Source organism: Macaca nemestrina, chromosome 2 (genome assembly GCF_043159975.1).
Source record: "Macaca nemestrina isolate mMacNem1 chromosome 2, mMacNem.hap1, whole genome shotgun sequence".
NCBI classification, from domain to species: Eukaryota; Metazoa; Chordata; class Mammalia; order Primates; family Cercopithecidae; genus Macaca; species Macaca nemestrina.
In genome coordinates, this window is record NC_092126.1 from 169,421,510 (window position 1) to 169,441,014 (window position 19,505).

At 41.3% G+C, this 19,505-nt stretch overlaps 1 protein-coding gene and 1 long non-coding RNA gene across 56 annotated transcripts in view; one reads left to right on the top strand and one right to left on the bottom strand.

Moving 5' to 3' along the window:
* Positions 1-14,474, bottom strand: part of LOC105470365 (uncharacterized) — a 71,141-nt gene extending 56,667 nt beyond the window's left edge. For 5 of the 6 annotated variants that reach the window (XR_011618550.1, XR_011618546.1, XR_011618536.1 and 2 more), the window contains exons 1-2: positions 14,330-14,474; positions 10,150-10,278 (exon numbers count right to left, since the gene is read on the bottom strand). This is a non-coding gene — a long non-coding RNA (uncharacterized lncRNA). Of the gene's footprint in view, positions 1-9,287; positions 9,427-10,149; positions 10,279-14,329 lie in introns of those variants that run through there. The other variant, XR_003015548.2, reaches the window with a different exon arrangement.
* Positions 1-19,505, top strand: part of LOC105470366 (zinc finger and BTB domain containing 20) — an 814,500-nt gene that overhangs the window by 783,129 nt on the left and 11,866 nt on the right. For all 50 annotated transcript variants that reach the window (XM_011722248.3, XM_011722238.3, XM_071089360.1 and 47 more), the window contains one exon: positions 14,407-16,011. In XM_011722248.3, coding sequence (XP_011720550.1) covers positions 14,407-16,011 — 1,605 coding nt within the window. The remainder of the gene's footprint in view (positions 1-14,406; positions 16,012-19,505) is intronic.

Consider the following 19,505-nt stretch of genomic DNA (forward strand, 5'->3'; position numbering starts at 1 on the left):
TAACAATGGAAAGAGAAAGATTTAAGATAGAACTTCTTAGTTAAAGGAGTCTGGACCTTCAAGAAATATGTTTAAGAAAGATGCAGAAGAAATACTAGGTAAGATGAATTATTCCTTTTCCTCAAATAACATTCTAGCAGTGTACTTGTTAAATGTTTTGGCCAGGTGACAGAATTCAGGAGGGCAGAATCTTGTTTACCTTGTCCGCTGCTGAATCCCTAACACCCAGCAAAGTGCTTACACAGAGTAGGGGTAGGTGCTTAGCAAATGTTTGTTGAATGAATACATGAATGTGGTAGAGAGAATGAAGCGAAAAGAATGGTGTAGTGCATTGGGAAGCATTCTGCCCGTTTGTGAAAATACAGGTACTAATTTTTTACTGAATGATTTTTTTTTTCATTCAGCAGACCTACAAAACAGTGTATCACAAATACCCTCTGCTTTTTATGCTGGAGAAACAGAAAAGCTTTCTTTTGAATGTAGGCTGCTACATGTTTTAATTCTAATAGCAATATGGCAGGTCAACTTTGTGGTATAATCTGGTGCCTGTTTTTGATAGATATCATGGAAATAGATACTTATTTTCAAGATGCTCAAACAGATGATTAGGCAAAAGCTCTAGCAAACCTTGAAACAACAGAAAGGAAAGGTTTTCCCACTCCCACCTCCCGTTGCTGTAACATCCTGCACAGTTTTCTGCAACCCCACATCCTCCTCCTTGTTTCATCCTTTTCCTGGGTCTCATCTTTGTCTAGGGAATACAGCATGTGACTGTCAGTCTAGCAAGGAGACAGTTCTTGAGAAATCCACCCCCCACACACTGTGTTCCCAAGCTCGTCTTACGGGAATGGCATGATTTGATCAGCAGCAGGCAGAGCTGGCCCAGGGAAACAAGAGCTTGGCATAGGAATCTTAGTGCCCTCCTGCTGGAAGGGCCCTCAAGAGAGTTGCTTCATGCCCACCCTCCCTCAACTGGCTGGACAGTAGAAGGATGTGTAGGAAAACAAATTCCTGGCTGAATGAATAGAGGATTAAATGAATGAGAGATGAGTTCACTCCTCCAGAAGTCCCCGCCATCCCACTTGAATAGAAAGGCTAACTTTGAAGCCACTCTGTTCTCCATGGCACTATTTTGTGTATACTCAGCTTTGGAATATGGTTGCCATCTGCTCCCAGTACTTAGGACTAAGGAAGTTTTGGGGTGGGTAGGAGGAGGCTGGGAGGGAAGAAAAGAGACACTTAAAATGAGCTAATGATCTCCTTTGTGTTAGAGTCTAGGTTTCAGAACATCAGTCCTGTACTTCAAGAACAAAACACCAGTGTGTCTTAGACCACACCAGGCGCCAGCACATCAGATAAAGCCTGTGCTGTGTGGTGTTCAGCCACCGAGCCTGGAGAAGTTCTAAAAGTGAAATTGCAGGTGCACACTGAGGAAACTAAAAGGAGAAAAGGCCAAGGGTAAAAATACAATCAGGAGGGCTCTGCAGATGCATATCTGTGGGGTTACAGTCATTGAAAAATGAGTCTACTAATTAATGAGTTGGATAATACTATAAAGGCAAGGAATTTAAGGATCTTGAGAAGAAATGAGACACTTTTCCATACACTCTGAGTATATTGTGAGCCTTTAGTATAATCTCAGGGTGAAAGTGACCTGGCTATTGTGTATTGCTGTAGATTTAACTGTTGATTAAGTGTTAGAGATTGCCGTACTAGAGGCATGCATGGTGGTCCTTTAAAAACAGAAAAGGCTGTTAAGCTCGGCTAGTAAGACAATCAAACATCTCTGAAAGGCAGGGATAACTCATAGAGCTTCCTAGCTTCCCTGGTATTGTTTGTATAAATTGTTGGGAGTTTTTTGTTTGTTTGAGACAGAATCTCACTCTGTTGCCTAAGCTGGAGTGCAGTGACGTGATCTCAGCTCACTGCAACCTTCACCTCCAGGGTTCAAGTGATTGTCCTGCCTCAGCCTCCTGACTAGCTCGAATTACAGGCATGCGCCACGATGCCCAGCTAATTTTGTATTTTAGAAGAGACAAGGTTTCACCATGTTGGCTAGGCTGGTCTCAAGCTCCTATACTTAAGTGATTCACCTACCTCAGCCTCCCAAAGTGCTGAGATTACAGGTGTGAGCCACCATGCCTGGTCAAATTGTTGGTTTTAACACAAAATCATATTGATAATTTATGTACTGAAATAACATGCCAGAGAATAATAATTAAGCTGGGGATGTATGCTAGTGAAAAAAAATATTACAGTGAAGTTTATTTTGGGAAAGGATTAGCTAATTGGCTAGGTATGACATTTGAAGGCCTTGTATTGTTATATATTCAATAGTAGGCCTGTATCTTGAATTGGAGGAAGGCAGAAATTCTTTTTGCCATGCAAGGGAAGAACCTCATCAATGATGTATATACGTATAAATTTAAGAGACAATGACAATCCTAGAAATGCAAAATACCACTTTAGGGAGCTCTAAGTGATTGCTGAGCAGTGTGTCACACTCAGTGCCTGCGAGCAGCAAATCAGTACATATTTGTTGGCTGTGTGAGCTCTGGCCTTGACTCCTGTCTTCCAGCAGGAACCAGTCATACACAACGGTGACTCAGCCACAATTAGGATATTAGTAATGCTCTAAATCTATCTCATGTACAGTTTCTCTTCCTAGAAACCTTATGTGCCTCATATTCTGTTTGTCCCTACAACATCCCTGTGAAGCATACACACCTTCACTTTACAGGTGGGATAACAGGTTCACAAAGGAATAATTTAATTCTTTGTCTTCAAATGTGAAATGTTTGATAATCAGTATACTGACCCAGCTCATTGTAATGTTTTTCACATTATTTCAGGTTTCCTAGGCAAAGGACATATTTTATCTTTCTCATTATTATTTTTAATTAGTTTTCAGAAAAGGTGAGATAAAAACAGAATCTAACAAATATCCCATGGAGATATTTGGTGTTCTCTTTTCTTTCAAGAATAAATTAAGACCTTCTCTGCTCCTCTCTGCTGGCTCTCTCGGCAGATAGTCAAAATCCCATGCCAATTTTCAAATGAATAAGGGCTCATTCTAATAGCTGATCACAGTCCCCTCTGTTGAGGAAACAGCCTTTTAAATTCATGTCTGGACCCTGAATAAGTTACTCTTGGTTATAAACTTTAACAGTTTGACCTGAAGGTTTTTAAACTGTACTAATATATAACCTGGTTGTGAGTTCAGCAATAAATTTATCCCCAGTATGTGAAGGGCCAAAGAGAAAACTAGTGTCTTTTATTCTCTCCAGTGACCTTCACTAAAAATTGCATATTTACTTTGTAAATGAGGACACCCAGTGGCCACCAAGAGAAAATATTCTAAACAATCCTTGACACTACTGTTAACGTACATATAAATACCCTGTTATCAATGCTGATTGATAGGTATTTCTGTAACATCTGTTACCAAGCAGGGTAGCTTCCCTAACTTAGGCAAAAGTGATCGGAGTTTGGCCCGATCATTTTTCTATCACATCATAGATTGGTTATCTCTTCTTATTTTTTGTTACAAAGTATGGCTTAGCTTTGGTTTCTGAATCCTCTGTTGACATGGGGACCCAGTGAGCTGTCTCTCTGGGGAAATGGAATCAAGGAGATAGAGACAGCATGGCATGTGTCAGAAATCATAAATGAATGAGCAGAGTTTGTGGGCAACTGAGTGAACACATAAAACAATTGCTTGGACTTTAAATTCATAATGAAAATAGAACTGTGGGTAGGTAGGGAAATAAAGGACAAGAAGAAGAGCATTACACAGAACTTCAGGGTGGGAAAGCCCTCTCGGGACCATATCACATAGACGTATCTCAGAGTAAATCTGCAGCCTGAGATTCCCACTTATCATCAATATGTTTGTGAAGTGTAGTGAAGAGTTGACCAAACAAGCAGTCACATAGAACCCACACATTATACAGAAACATGCTGGGCACAACGAGCGATCCAGTTATATATTTGTAGTTGTCATTGTAGTTGTGGTTACAACAAGACAAGATACTAGCCTTTGGGAGGCTTGGAGTCTTAGAGAGATAAGACAGACACAAATGAAAAAAGAAAGAGAAGAGACAATAATACATTGGTAAGAACTAACTTAGGTATTACATGTATAGGAAGTTCAGGTGAACTTCCCCAACACTCCTCAACATTCAGGTACAAAAAACTCCCTTATTTTTCTAAAGAAAATTAAACCTGAGGCCCCTGACACCAAATTAGCAAGAAATACAGCCAAGTTTTGGGGCTCCCTTCTCATCCCTAGATTGGTACAAGACTCAGTGAAATCTAATTCCTTAGTCCATGATGGTCTCCATCATTGACATTGCTTGACTACCCCACAAAGATGCCATTGAGCCTGTTCCTTCTGAGTGCCAGCACTACTGCACTAGCTGGGTTTACAGATGCCCTCCACAGTGGTCCTTGCTGTTGACCATTGGCCCAGCCCTCAGATGATCACTGCTCCTCTCAAAGCAGTGCCTTTTTATGTCCAGCCTCCAGAAGTGTGCCAAGCAGTTACCCCAACTGGAGCTGTATGCAAGTAGAGACCTTGCTACCTTCCCCATTTGAGGGAAAGTTGATTGTTTTTCTCTCCAGTAGTGCTATCCAATTCTCAAACTCCAAAGCATCAATCAACTTCACTCTCCTTACCCCAGAAGGGGCCCAGGTTAATAATTCATTTTAGAGAACAGAGATTAGTAAAGAAAACTCTTTAAGGTTTCTTCTTTAGGGCTTAATGGGCTCTGAAACCACAACTCCCTCAAGCAAAGGACCCTATAAAGTATACAAAAACCTGGCGTTCTTTCCTACAGGTGGAGGAAGGGGGAGCTACCTTCTCATTAGGAAACTTTTCTTATTCGGTGAGAACAAGCCAAAAATTAATGTCTCAGTTTATTACCTCACCAACCAGTGGAAACCAAGAAAAGAGAATTCAGGATGAACTCTAGTAATCACAGAAGCCTTCACAGAGAAGGAAGAAGTTTGAATAAGGTTCATGGAAATGATAAGACTTGGTGAGGAGAGAAACCACAATAACTGAAGAACTGTGAAGAAGAAGAAGCAGAAGAGAAGTAAAAATGAATGTAATCCACACAAAGGAAAGCAAAATGGCCAACCTTTTGGATTAGCATAGAGATTTTATTTTAGAGAAAATCAAATCCAACCAAATCAGTGAAGTGAGATCAGATAATTTAAACGTTAGCTATAGCTATAGGTGACTTCTATAGCTCAATGACTTTTTTGATAATATGTAAATAATATAAATATTATACAAAAGAATATATAAAGATATCATAAAGATAAAATGCCTACTTGTGATTAAAATAATTACAAAGTATGCCTTCTACTTTACTTATTTACCAGAACCACCCAAGGTTTTGAGTTCTATCTGACAGCACTTATTCTTCATCTCAGTATAAGCTAAAAAGGAACTTATGTCCTATTCTTTCTTTTTAAGGATTTCCTGTGCCTGGTTCTATAATGGATCACCCGAGGTACGCAGATGAATTTCAGCTACTCTCTGAACCTAGCCCACACAAATCACTTCAGTGCTTCCATTTTAACCAGTCATCCAACAAAACAGATTTACCTTTTTCCTTGGCTTTTCCCTGTTGCTTTGGGGTAGAAGGTCTTTACTCCTCAGTAAAATTATCTATCATGGCTCAAGTCCATAGAGAAATCGGCCGGGTGCAGTGACTCATGCCTGTAATCCCAGCACTTTGGGAGGCCAGAGCAGGCGGATCACAAGATAAGGAGTTTGAGACCAGCCTGACCAAAATAATGAAACCCCGTCTCTACTTAAAAAAAAAAAAAAAGCCAGGCGTGGTAGTGGGCACCTGTAATCCCAGCTACTCAAGAGGCTGAAGCAGGAGAATCGCTTGAACTTGGGAGGCAGAGGTTTCATTGAGCTGAGATTGTGCCACTGCACTCCAGCCTAGGGGACAGAGGAAGACTCTGTCTCAAAAAAAAAAAAAAAAAAAAGAGAGAGAGAGAGAGAAATCTTGCATTCCCCTCCTACAAACAAACAGAGATACTTTTGAAAAACAGTGGTCTAATTGGAAGCAACTTTTTTTATTTTTCAGAAAGACCCAAGCAGGGAGAACATTTGAGCATGAATTTGAGGACCTGCTTCAAAAGTAGTTTCAGAATGCCACAGCAACAGAGGACTAAAGGAAGTTCTATGAATTGGGAACTTGATGATATTTTTTGTCAGAACACTTTTTTTTTAATGACACTATTGAGTTCTGTTTTCTCACTCATTTAAGTCTAGACGAAAGTTTTCCCAAAGTCAAAAAATTAGTTTCTTACCTAACTATAATTCATCAGTGTGTGATGATATTCTTTAAAGAAATGCCATACCTGGGAGTTATACTGAGTCTTTGAACTCACTGAATTTAGAAATCTGGTTTTTTCTATAAAATAAGTATATGATGATGTAGAGACCACAAGAACAGATTATTAAGTAAGAAGATGCTGGTTTTCATATATTCAATTTTTAAATTTATGATTTCTTTTTAAGCAAAAGACCTAACTTATTAACTGTACAATTGAATATACAGATCCTTCTTTAAGGTCTATTCAAAGCCAAGTTCAAACAGCACAACTTTGTGAATGTGAGTAGATCACTTGGTTCATTTTTGTATCCCACCCACGGATGTAGCATCTCTGTATTTTTGTTCCCCAGATTTAGTGAACAAAGGAAAAGGTTACAATAGGGCAGTAGCTAAATTTGTAAAAAAAAGCGCTTTAGAGATAGAAAAAATGAAACTCCTAAAAGGTATCTCAAAAGGTTTACAATATAAGAGGATTTAAAGGCATCAACCTCAGATTTCATCGACTTTTCTCCTTAGTCCCAGCAGGTCTTCTCCCCCACATTTCATTTCAACTTTGGAATGAGGGCATAAGTGTCTTTCAGAATGTTGTCTGAAATTATCTATCCAATTCCTTTATTCACAGAGTAAAACTTAATTTTCACAAACTGTACTGTAATGTAAACTTCAACAGTTTACCTCATTACAATCATTGGAATCGGATGCTCAAAGTATAAAAATTCATAAAGCATATAGCCTGATAATACTCAAGACTGAAGTTTTAAGTTATGGTTGGAATTGGTTTCCATAAAGTGGATGCTCAATTACTTGTTGATTGATTGATTATGCCCTCACCTCATAAGTAAGGGATTTAAGGTGGCTTAAAATAATATTCAACTGTTAATAAATATGTAGGAAATATATTTCTATATAACTACAAAAAAAAAGAAATCAGAGTAGAGGTAAAATAAATAATTGATAATATAATGAGGGTGGTGAAAATTTTACATAGAAAAGCGTACCATGAGGTCCTACATAGTTGCTAAAAGGGGGCCTAAATTTTTATTCTGAGCTCCCTAGTAAACAGAGCCAAGAGGGAAACATGATCAGTTATGATATTCACAGGCTCCACAAAGAAAAGCAAAACACAGCTTTTCGTGAGCACTGAGGTCTGGGAGAAGTTGATTGATTAATGTATGTTTCCAACATCAAAGATCCTTATGGATAAATTTCTTTCATTGATTTAGATTTCAGATCATTTGTATCCTTATGGTTCCATTTACAGTGGAGTATTCTCAGTAAATGTTTCACTAATGAATTGGTGAAAATTCAAGTGACCCCAAAAGCAACTTCATTCATAAGTCAGTTGTATTTACAGTTTTACAATATGGGCAGGCATGCCCTCATCCTTTCTTAGAGATTAACAGCAGACTTAACATAAAAAGGCAAGCCAAAGACCTGGGCTAACCAAGGGAAACTGTGAGACCTCTAAGGCCAAATAAAAAGACTTTTCTGGAATTACTTTCTCCTTTGGACCTGTAAAATCCCACTAGTAATGTAAATCTGTTCTCAGCCTTAGATAAAGTACAAAGCTCTTATTTTTTGGTGGAGTGAAGAGAGGAAAAAGAAGTCAGGAATGGGAGATAAGTCAAGATTTGGGGATGGGCCCGAAAATCACAGGGCAAATGTTTTTGTAGTTCTCAATTTTGCCTCCTTGTTCCCCATACTTCAGGCTTAGTAAAACTTAGTGGTTTAACAGCAAAAAGGAAGAAAGGGAAGGAGGAAAAAAGTCTTGCAAGTAAACTATTTTTTTGGCTGATTAGATGTGTATATTGAGTTTATATTTATTTTTTATTCAAATTATACCACAATATCTAATTTTTAACAGTCAAAAAATGTTAAAGGGTGTTTTCTAATTTTTCTGTGGATTTGTCTTAACTGTCAAAAGGTATCTACTCTGAGTAAGACAAAGTTTGCTAAATAATAGTTAGCTTCAACAGTTGTAAACGATTTGGCTGCCATAATCCAGATTTCTACTAGTATTAGTAGTTATCTATATTTCTGTCTTCCCTTTCAATCTTTTTCAAAAATCTTTCTCTTCTGAAAAGTAACTTTTCTCGTTTTGGCTAAGATTGTTTGCTTTCTTACACAAAATAGCATCAGCTCAACTTAAGTAAATGGAAAAGATTAGTTCAACAGACCTTATGCATCAGAGAGTAATGCAATCACAAAGTTTGCATCAGTTTTAGAAGCTTTGACTATGGAAAGTAGTTACAAGTATTTTCAAGAGGGATGCCTGAATCTCAATCCACAGCTCTTAATTTGGGGAAAACACAGACCCCTTTGAGATTTTGATGAAAGCCACTGATCTTATTCCTATAAAAGTATAAACATGTCCATTCATGAAAACTATACATACCCCCTAAAACCCAAACATAAAACCAAGGACCTTTAACTACTTTTAAGTATTCTCTAGAAATGTTCTATGAATGAATAAAAATTCAGGTAATATTAAAGACATACCCAATTACAGTAGTGGGATCATAAATAGAGTGGTGTTGTAAATACTGTAAACAAGTTAGCAATTTTTAATGTCTTTGTCTAGATAAAATAATAAGTAGTGACTAAAAAAGCACATCCAGCTAGTCCCCAGCTTTCATAGGTAGCCATTCCTGCAAATATGTTTGAAAGTCAAATTTCTGCAAGTGTAAAGTCTAATTTTTTCTAAGTTCAACAACTGATGTATGTTTTATGTGAAGAATTCTGTTACCAATGGCTAAAAAAATGTGCTGAAATCCCTGATGGGTCCTCCAGACTGGGCTTAGACAATCTGGAAGATAGAGGAGAACCCTCATTGGGAGATGGCCCAAAACATCCCCCTTTTCACCCAAGAATGGGTAAGTAAAACTGTACAGCTCTCCCTCCCCTAGGCTGATGACCCTCCCTAGTCTCACTACTGAGGTAATAACAGCTGGGATATGCCAGGTATGTGGAGCCAGGGTAGGAGAAAGAGATCTTGTCTGCTTGCCACCTTCCATGTGCGTGTGATTTCTCCAGTGCTCCCAGCCACCGTCCCAAGACTGTGATGATACTAGTGAGATAGAAAGAGAGAGCAGGGTGGTTCAGAGTCATTTGCTCTGGATGGAACCTGTGAGCGAGAAACTATGATACCTCCTCTAGTGCAGGGATTCAGCAGGACTCCCTTGGCATATATGAAGAGGTAAAGTAGATGTAACTGAAGTCTTACCCCAGGCAGGGGGTTTGGAGAATAAGGGAGCTCAGTCACCAAAATACATCCCCCCTTTCTCCAGAGATGACTAACTCTTTCCTAGTGTGACTAACTTGGCAAGCTGCACCCTGTTTCATGTGCAGACCCACTAACCTCATCTGGTGCCCCAAATTGAAAGCTCAAAGGCTTTCTGGCCCTGCCACTTGACTTAGGCTTATTAACTGGACCGAAATTTATATTGGTTTTCATTTGAGAGATGGTGTTTCCTTCCAAGTCCAGAGATTTCAAATCCCCATCCCCCTCTATAGCATCTTACCCTCGCACTAGTCTCATTTTATATATCCTTTTGCTCTCCTGATTGAGAAAGGACTGGATTTCACACCTAATTAAAAGAGATTGTATTGCCTGCTGTTTCCTTTCTTGCTCATTTTCTCTTGTGAGCAGGCAGCTTTTTATTCTCATGCTAAGTCCTATCCCTGGACCCCTGCAGCTTAAGGGACAGGCAGGAGCAAGGTTCCTGCAAAACAGAGAGTCAGGCCCTCTATCCCCAATTCCCCACAGGCAGATTTTCCCTTCGGTACTCACCCCTGCTTTAGCCCCGTCTGTGTTGTGCTCTCGCAGAACAGTCACTTAGAATACATGATGACGTTCATTACTGCAATTCCTTCCATGTTTCTGGGGAATGCCATCACAGGCTGACTCTATATTTTTACTCTAGTGAAAAGGAGGTGAGTTATTATTTTAAAACAGAGAACTATTTTTATCACTTTTTCATTTTGCCATCAGTTTTGTGTTCATAACACTGTGCATTTTTTATTTCGGGTGGGGAAGAATCCCCAAATACACATAATCACATACTCTATGTAAAGTTTTGTGGTTTTGTACAGTTGATAGGGTTGGGGTTTGGGTGGTGGTGGGTTTTTTTTTTTTTTTTTTTTTGAATAGCCCAAATGCCTATTCAGTGCCAATCTAAGAAAGAATAGAGTTAGCATTTTCACACCATTCCTTCCTATACACTCCCTGAATAACCATCTAATCAAGATTTGTTTTCAATGGGGGACAAATCTTCTACAGTAGAGTATTTCAGATTTATTCCATTGGAATCTATACATTAATGTCCATTGGATGAAAAGGACATGCTCACAAAAGCCTGGACTTTGCCTTGCTGTGGCAGAAACTTTTTCCCACTGTATTAGTGTTAAAAATAAAAGAAAGCCTGGGAAAGGAATTGCCTCAGCATTGTGTGCTGGAGGAATGAGGAGCGCTTGAATGGGGAGGCAGGGTCCCCCTTCGCATCTGTACTCATATCAGCAAAAACGATTCAGCTTTTCATGACTGTTCACTGCAGTGTGGGGCCAGTGTACTCAGGGAGATATTTAAGAATTGTGTCTATAAAATTCAACCAGCCATGTCAGGTCAGGTTGTGTACGTGTGCAGGTTTAGGTTTGTCTCTGTGGTTTTTAATGAAGTTGGTGGCAATATTATCACAGAAGTCTTAACTCAGACTATTTAGGAGATAACTTGATTGTTTAGATGAACTAAATTTGCAATCCAGTCCGGTCAGTTTGCATTTTTCTCATGAAATTGTGTGTGTGTGTGATTATGTGTTCATTTCTCATCTCTGAAGGCAACCTTCATTACTTTCAGAGTCTTTTTTTTTTTCTGCTGAGAACTAAGGTAACTCTCGATCTTTGGGCACTTCAAGTTTCATTCCTCAGTGATCCACTGTTATGCAGTGGAAAAAGCATTAAGAGGCATAGGATCTAATCCCAACACTGCCATGTGCTACTGTGTAAAACTTTGGGGCAAGTCTTTTAGACATTTTAAGAGCCTCAACTTTCTCTTATATGAAATAGTAATAAGAAGACTTGTCCTGAAGGGCTGGGCACAGTGGCTCATGCCTGTAATCCCAGCACTTTGGGAGGCCGAGGCAGGCAGATCACCTGAGGTCAGGAGTTCGAGACCAGCCTGGCCAACATGGTGAAAACCCATCTACTAAAAATACAAAAATTAGCTGGGTGTTGTGGTGGCACACGCCTGTAATCCCAGCTACTCGAGAGGCTGAGGCACAAGAATGGCTTAAACCCGGGTATTGAAGGTTGCAGTGAGCTGAGATTGTGCCACTGCACTCCAGCCTGGGCAACAGAGCAAGACTCTGTCCAAAAAAAAAAAAAAAAAACATGTCCGGAACACATATAGGCTTGCTATAAGGGGTAAATGAGATGTTACATGTAAAAGAGTTGTATACACTGTCAGATACTACGTGGATAGTAATTATTGTGATAATTGTGATAGAGCTACTTCCCAGAATTATCTGAAAGAAAACTCTGTCATATATGACATCTCTAGTGTTATTGTTGTAACCAATGCTATCAGCAAATGTGTGTTTAAAGAGTGTTTTCACTTGTATAGAAAAAATGTAATAAATCCATCCTACACAGAGATGATCACAGACACAACCAGTTTTACTGCCTATTGTTTTTCTTAAATGAAAGAGACCTTGTTTATAGTAAAATTGTATATCGAAAATTCTACACCATAGTGCCAGTTAGTTAGTTGTCTTACTTCTTGCACTGTGACATCTAAAAAAATAAGTTATTTAAGTTAGACAACTGAGGCTATATCGAAGCATGACAGCCTAGAAACATGAAAGCCATAGTAAATCATGGATAGGTATAGAAGCAGCTGGAGGTAGTGGTGGACAAAGCCTTTCATACAGCTTTACAACAGAGCCATGGATCCCTAAGGGCCAGACCTCAGTCCGGGGCAAACTATGCAATATAATGAAGCAGTGAAGAGGGTGAACTCTAGAGCCAGACAGCCTGGGTTTAAATGCCAGTCTACCAGCAATTGCCTGTGCGTACTTGAGCAAGTTTCTTAGTTTCTCTGGCCTCAGTTTCCTCATCTGTAAAATGGGAATAATATCATCTACTCCCCATGGTTGCTGTAAGATTAAATGAAATCATATACATAAAGCAGTTAGAACCGTAACCCCTAAAAAATGTTCTCTTGTGATTACTATCGTGGTATGTATGTAGATTGAACTCAGCAAGAACTTGAAATTTGGTCGTCTGCTGATTGAGTTCCTGAACAGACCTTCCTAGGTTATTTGTGCCCTTCTTTGGGGCCGTATTTTGTATTAACATGGTTACAGGGGATTCACCTTAATTCTTTAATCTGGCAAAGAGAACTTGTCTTATATAAGTAAAAACAATGGAATCTGTAGCCTAATACAATATTTTAGGCACATAACAGACCTGATGGAGTCAAAACAAGAAAGAATGCTCTTACACAAATTAGTGCAAATTGTATTATTGAACATTTATTAAGTTAAGCTCATACCATGTGAGGGTGATTGAGTGAAGCAAGGTAGAAAAGCTCATTGAACTGAGTTTCCTGAACAAGTCTTCTGTCAGAGTTCGAGGAGGTAGGCCTTCTTCCTATCTGCAGGCTGTCACCTCTCAGGTGGCTTCTCACAAGATGGAGAGATTTGGGTCACAAGCCAACAGTCAGTGCTTGGGCCATTTGGTTTTGAAAGCCCACTTACTTCACTTTCTCAAGCTGATTGTTCAGTTGTAAAGGCCAGAATGGGGAATCTGATTGAATAATTATTTGCAGGGGAATTCTCTAGAGCCATTTGAGAGGTGAGCTAGAAAAATAGAAAAGCCCTAAGATCTGCTGTGGCCACCTGTTTTCTTTCTCATTCTGAATCCAAATCTTATCAATATTATCCCTTGTCATACAGCCTATGTTATAGGGGTGGCACTGGGTCAGGCTATCCGCAGCCTCCACATGGCTGTTGCCTTCCTCCTGGGAGCTGTTTAATACTTCGCTGTGGCAAGTACATAAAGCACCCTATTACCCAAGGAGATCATATATCCCACTTCTGGTTTAGTCCTGCTATCCTGGCCTAATTATTAACAATGCTCCCTTTCACTCTTGAAAGTGCCCCGCTTGAATAATAAATATGATCGCCAATGTACTCTAGTCTCCTGGGTCAGAACTGCCATCTCTGACCTTTTTAACATTCCTTCTTCATTAAGCCTCAGAAAATTCAGAAAACCTTCCATATCACATGCAACCACCCTAGAAAGTGCTCAGACAGGTTGTCAGAGATGACAAGAAGAATGAGTAGATACAGAAAGCAGCCATGGAGTGCCCCTTTAGCAAGCAGATTGCTTTCCGTAGCCCATCCATCATCCGGAAAGCATGGTCATGACTGTTTGGTAGACGTCTTAGTCTGGGTTGAATTTTCACGAATTTTTGCATACATGGTGTGGGTTTTGATAATATGCCACATGACTTAATAGGAAGGAGGTTTATTTGTTAACTATGAATATGGTCACTGTGTATGAATGAAATAAGGGACTTGGATAAGTTGAGGGAAATGTAAACTCTCCCAAAGAATCTGGGCTTAGGCCTGTCTAAAGTGAAGGCAAGTAAATAAATGCATAAATAAAAATAAAGTGGAGGTATAGTGTGCCATAAGAACAAGTCTTCCATTTGCCTTTCAGTTTTTTGCTGAAGCTATAGGAATAGCAGGCAAGCAAACCATCTGGTTATTAGGCCACTCTAACTCAGCCGAAGCTCTGGGCAATTAACATGGATACCCAAAATGGCTGCGGCGCTAAGGCCGGAATTGGAGCAAAATTCAAGGTCCTTTTCCCTCAGGCCATCGTACCTACAGCTTGTATGCCGCAGCCTGTCCATCTCCCCGCTTGCGTATGTAAGGGCAGTGCTTCTAGGAGCCATGAGCATTACTCACCTGAAACCTAGGTGCTAGGAATGCAGCCAGCTAGATCTGACCCATGCCTGTTTTGTGTCTGCGTTGACATGCTGCAGGTGACATCAGTTGCAAGGGGATGACCGAGCGCATTCACAGCATCAACCTTCACAACTTCAGCAATTCCGTGCTCGAGACCCTCAACGAGCAGCGCAACCGTGGCCACTTCTGTGACGTAACGGTGCGCATCCACGGGAGCATGCTGCGCGCACACCGCTGCGTGCTGGCAGCCGGCAGCCCTTTCTTCCAGGACAAACTGCTGCTTGGCTACAGCGATATCGAGATCCCGTCGGTGGTGTCAGTGCAGTCAGTGCAAAAGCTCATTGACTTCATGTACAGCGGCGTGCTACGGGTCTCGCAGTCGGAAGCTCTGCAGATCCTCACGGCCGCCAGCATCCTGCAGATCAAAACAGTCATCGACGAGTGCACGCGCATCGTGTCACAGAACGTGGGCGATGTGTTCCCGGGGATCCAAGACTCGGGCCAGGACACGCCGCGGGGCACTCCCGAGTCAGGCACGTCAGGGCAAAGCAGCGACACGGAGTCGGGCTACCTGCAGAGCCACCCACAGCACAGCGTGGACAGGATCTACTCGGCACTCTACGCGTGCTCCATGCAGAATGGCAGCGGGGAGCGCTCTTTTTACAGCGGTGCAGTGGTCAGCCACCACGAGACTGCACTCGGCCTGCCCCGCGACCACCACATGGAAGACCCCAGCTGGATCACACGCATCCATGAGCGCTCGCAGCAGATGGAGCGCTACCTGTCCACCACCCCCGAGACCACGCACTGCCGCAAGCAGCCCCGGCCTGTGCGCATCCAGACCCTAGTGGGCAACATCCACATCAAGCAGGAGATGGAGGACGATTACGACTACTACGGGCAGCAAAGGGTGCAGATCCTGGAGCGCAACGAATCCGAGGAGTGCACGGAAGACACAGACCAGGCCGAGGGCACCGAGAGTGAGCCCAAAGGTGAAAGCTTCGACTCGGGCGTCAGCTCCTCCATAGGCACCGAGCCTGACTCGGTGGAGCAGCAGTTTGGGCCTGGGGCGGCGCGGGACGGCCAGGCTGAACCCGCCCAACCTGAGCAGGCTGCAGAAGCTCCTGCCGAGGGTGGCCCGCAGCCAAACCAGCTAGAAACAGGTGCTTCCTCTCCGGAGAGAAGCAATGAAGTGGAGATGGACAACACTGTTATCACTGTCAGCAACAGCTCCGACAAGAGCGTCCTGCAACAGCCTTCAGTCAACACGTCCATCGGGCAGCCATTGCCAAGTACCCAGCTCTACTTACGCCAGACAGAAACTCTCACCAGCAACCTGAGGATGCCTCTGACCTTGACCAGCAACACACAGGTCATTGGCACAGCTGGCAACACCTACCTGCCAGCCCTCTTCACTACCCAGCCCGCGGGCAGTGGCCCCAAGCCTTTCCTCTTCAGCCTGCCACAGCCCCTGGCAGGCCAGCAGACCCAGTTTGTGACAGTGTCCCAGCCCGGCCTGTCGACCTTTACTGCACAGCTGCCAGCGCCACAGCCCCTGGCCTCATCCGCAGGCCACAGCACAGCCAGTGGGCAAGGCGAAAAAAAGCCTTATGAGTGCACTCTCTGCAACAAGACTTTCACCGCCAAACAGAACTACGTCAAGCACATGTTCGTACACACAGGTGAGTGCCACCCCACCTGGAGGCCTGGCAGCAGGGGCTGAGGGGGCTGTGGGAAGGCAAAGTGGGCAGGTAGAAGGGAAGGTCTGGGATCATCTTTCAGATTTTAAACTGACCCCACCACAAGCCTCTTCTAGAAGCCCCAACTGTGTTCCTCCCATCATAAGAACAAAGCACCCTGCCACCAAGAGACACCATCACAGAAATCCTTTATGGAGAAGGGATGTCCTAGGGATGTCCAGACGGCAGAAGAGAAGACTCCGGGCATCATATAAGCCATATTCAAGTATTTCTGTTTCAGAGGCAGCATATTGTAGTCAGGAAGAGCTGGAGCTCCAGAGCCAGATGGCCTGGCTTTAAATTTGGCCTTAGCCACTACTAAACCTTGTCACCTTGGAAAAATTACTTAACTTTTCTGTACTTCAGTTTCCTTGCATATAAAATAAGAATAAGCGTCATACACCTTCCTTATAGTGCTGTTTTGAGAATAAATTACTACATGTGAAGTCTTTAGGGTAGTTCCTAGCACATAATAAGTGCTCTATAAGTGGTAGCTATTATTAAGATGGTTAAGAGGAGCAGATGTCCAGTTTGTATAGTTTGGCTCCAAAAGGTAGAACTAGACCAGTGATTAGATGCTATCAGGAGATTCTTTCCACAAAACAAAAGAAAAATTTTGTTAACAATCAGACCTGTTCTAATATCAGATAGACTGCCTTTATATGGAGTGAGTTTCTGTAATTAGAGGCATTCAAGGAGAAAATGGATGAACATTTTTAGGGATTTTGTACCTAGGATTCAGTCATCAAGATGGGCAAGATTGTGTTTCATCCCTAGATTCTGTGATTCCAGAGCTAAGATCTCCTGATCTCTCAGCCAGTCCTTTTCCTTAGCTCCATAATGGGACAGAGATATGGAATTCCCATAGAATTGGGCATTCCATGGATGTGCCTCCATATAAGTGAGTACCTAAACAATTTTGATTTCACCTAGATTCTCTTGGACCTAAGAATACCTGCAACATTGATGATAATTATATTTGAAATTCTTTTTTTTTTTTTTTTTTTTTTTTGGTGAGACAAGGTTTTACTCTGTCACCTAGGCTGGAGTGCAGTAGCATGATCTCGGATCACTGCAGCCTCAACCTCCTGGACTGAAGCAGTCCTCCCACTTCAGCCTCCCAAGTCGCTGAGTCTACAGGCACATGCCACCACGGCCGTTTAACTTTTTTATTTTTTGTAGAGACAGGGTTTCACCATGTTGCCCAAGCTGGTCTCAAACTCCTGAGCTCAAGCCATCTGCCTGCCTCAACCTCCCAAAGTTCTGAGATTACAGGCACGAGCCACTGTGCCTGACCTCAGAATACCCTTATTAAATGACACATAATTTACCAGGGAAAAGTTACATACTCGAATTCTGATACATGAAAACAAATTAGTTTCTCAAAACAACCTTGTTTCTCAGGTCAAGTAGTAGGAATCCAAGAGACAGGACATAAAAGAGCAAAGTTTAGATTGGGGACTGAAGGGAAAGAAAGCAACAGAGATGGAGACAAGGCATCAAACATGGAATTGTACAACTCAAATAGAACATTACTTAAGATAAACTTTGCCTTCTTTGCAGTGTAAGTCAGGACATTATGTAAATTAATGTGTGTACTTTTATGAGAATCAGTTTTTAAAGATCACAGTATTCACACTTCCAAATAAACAAAGTGACTCACTACTGAATTTAGGAAGAAATTTGGGTAGTGGTAAGTCGCTATGTGTATTTATAGGGATAAATGTGAATGTGCTAATGACCTGAGGTCAATCACAATAAATTTTCCATATGGTTTAGGTATCACCATTGTTAGGTGAAGTAATCAAATAGTAATGTTTTTATTTTGTAGCAACTTATTATTTATAGAGTGTTATCACATAGTTTATATCCTTTCCTCCCCCGGATAGCTGATGTATAAGCCATTAAATTAAGGAACTTGGGGGGAGGGGTATAGGAAGGACCATTTGAAAGTATCTCCTTAGCCAAACTTGACTTTGCTGGTCTTGGATCCATAAACATATCTACTCTTCCCTCTGTACGGCTCTTCAAGTAGACCTATCAGATACAAAGTTCACACATGCCGTTAGATCACATACTAAGGTAAGTCTTTAAATTTGCAACATAAAATTTTCAGTGTACTACCAAAAAATATCTTTTTGATGTATAAATACATTTCTCCAATGGATTCACCAAAGATTCTGTGGTTAGCTGAGATAACTAGATTTGGACATGAGAAAACCAACAAAGGATTTGTGCACTCAGACATTATAGATGCAAAAGCTATAGATAGAGTCATTTTATAAATCTGAGTTATGCTTAAAGTGTGAACTTCAGTCTTCTAGTAAATTATGAACATCCTCAGTAAATTATGAATGTTATTGTAATGGTGTGTATAAAATAGCCCCACCTGAAAATAATAATGTGCATATATCAATCAGGCCCCTAATTTAAAAGAAGTAATGCTCTTCCCTGTCATTCCAGAATTATTTGGCAGTGGCAGTTTGGAAATCCTATCGGTCTTTCAAGACTTTTGTCTAAGTGAAGGATCCCCTAACCTAACAAAGTTTTAGAACAATTGGTCTAGATTTTCAAAAAGCAAGACAGCCGGAACATGTGGAAATAATTCAAGACCTGGGTTCGTTTTTCAATTTCTGGGGAAAACATAAAAAAATGGAACCTCAAAACTTTACAAGAGCCCAGTGGAAGTGATAAAAATTCAAAGCAAAAAGTCCAAATGTTAATATAAAAAGGTTCTAGGGAGCATGGGGATACTCGTAAGAGTAGGGTTGGACTCTGTGTTCCCACCCATACTCTAACTAAAAAGAATCCTAAAAAGAAAGAATAGCTTGACAAAGTTAAAAAGAAAGACATTTGGGTTGTCTCCATCACAGCTACTATGCAAACCAATAGACCTGCAGAGTAACTGTCTTAGCAATTCAGTAACTCCAAAGTTTAATATAGATGGTAGTTGCTTTCAACGACTGCAGAGATAAATTGTGTGTGATGGTACACACCAATAGTCCCAGATACTCAGGAGGCTGAGGCGGGAAGACTGCTTGAGCCCAGGAGTTTCGAGGCCAACCTGGTACCCATCTCTTAAAAAAAAAAAAAAAAAATGAAGAGAATCAATTCTAAGATTCAGAGTCCAGTTAAAATCTTGTACTGCTCTATGTTAATGATCCACATTCATGAAAGAGTGTTTGGGGCCAGGCATGGTGGCTCATGCCTGTAATTCCAGCACTTTGGGAGGTAAAGGTGGGAGGATCACTTGAGCCCAGGAGTTTGAGACCAGCCTGGACAACTTGGAAAGATGCCAGCTCTACAAAAACTTTAAAAATTAGCCAGGCATGGTGCTGCATACCTATAGTTCCAGCTACTTGGGAGGCTGAAGTGGGAAGATCACTTGAGCCCAGGAGGCAGAGGTTGCAGTGAGTGGAGATCACACCACTGTACTC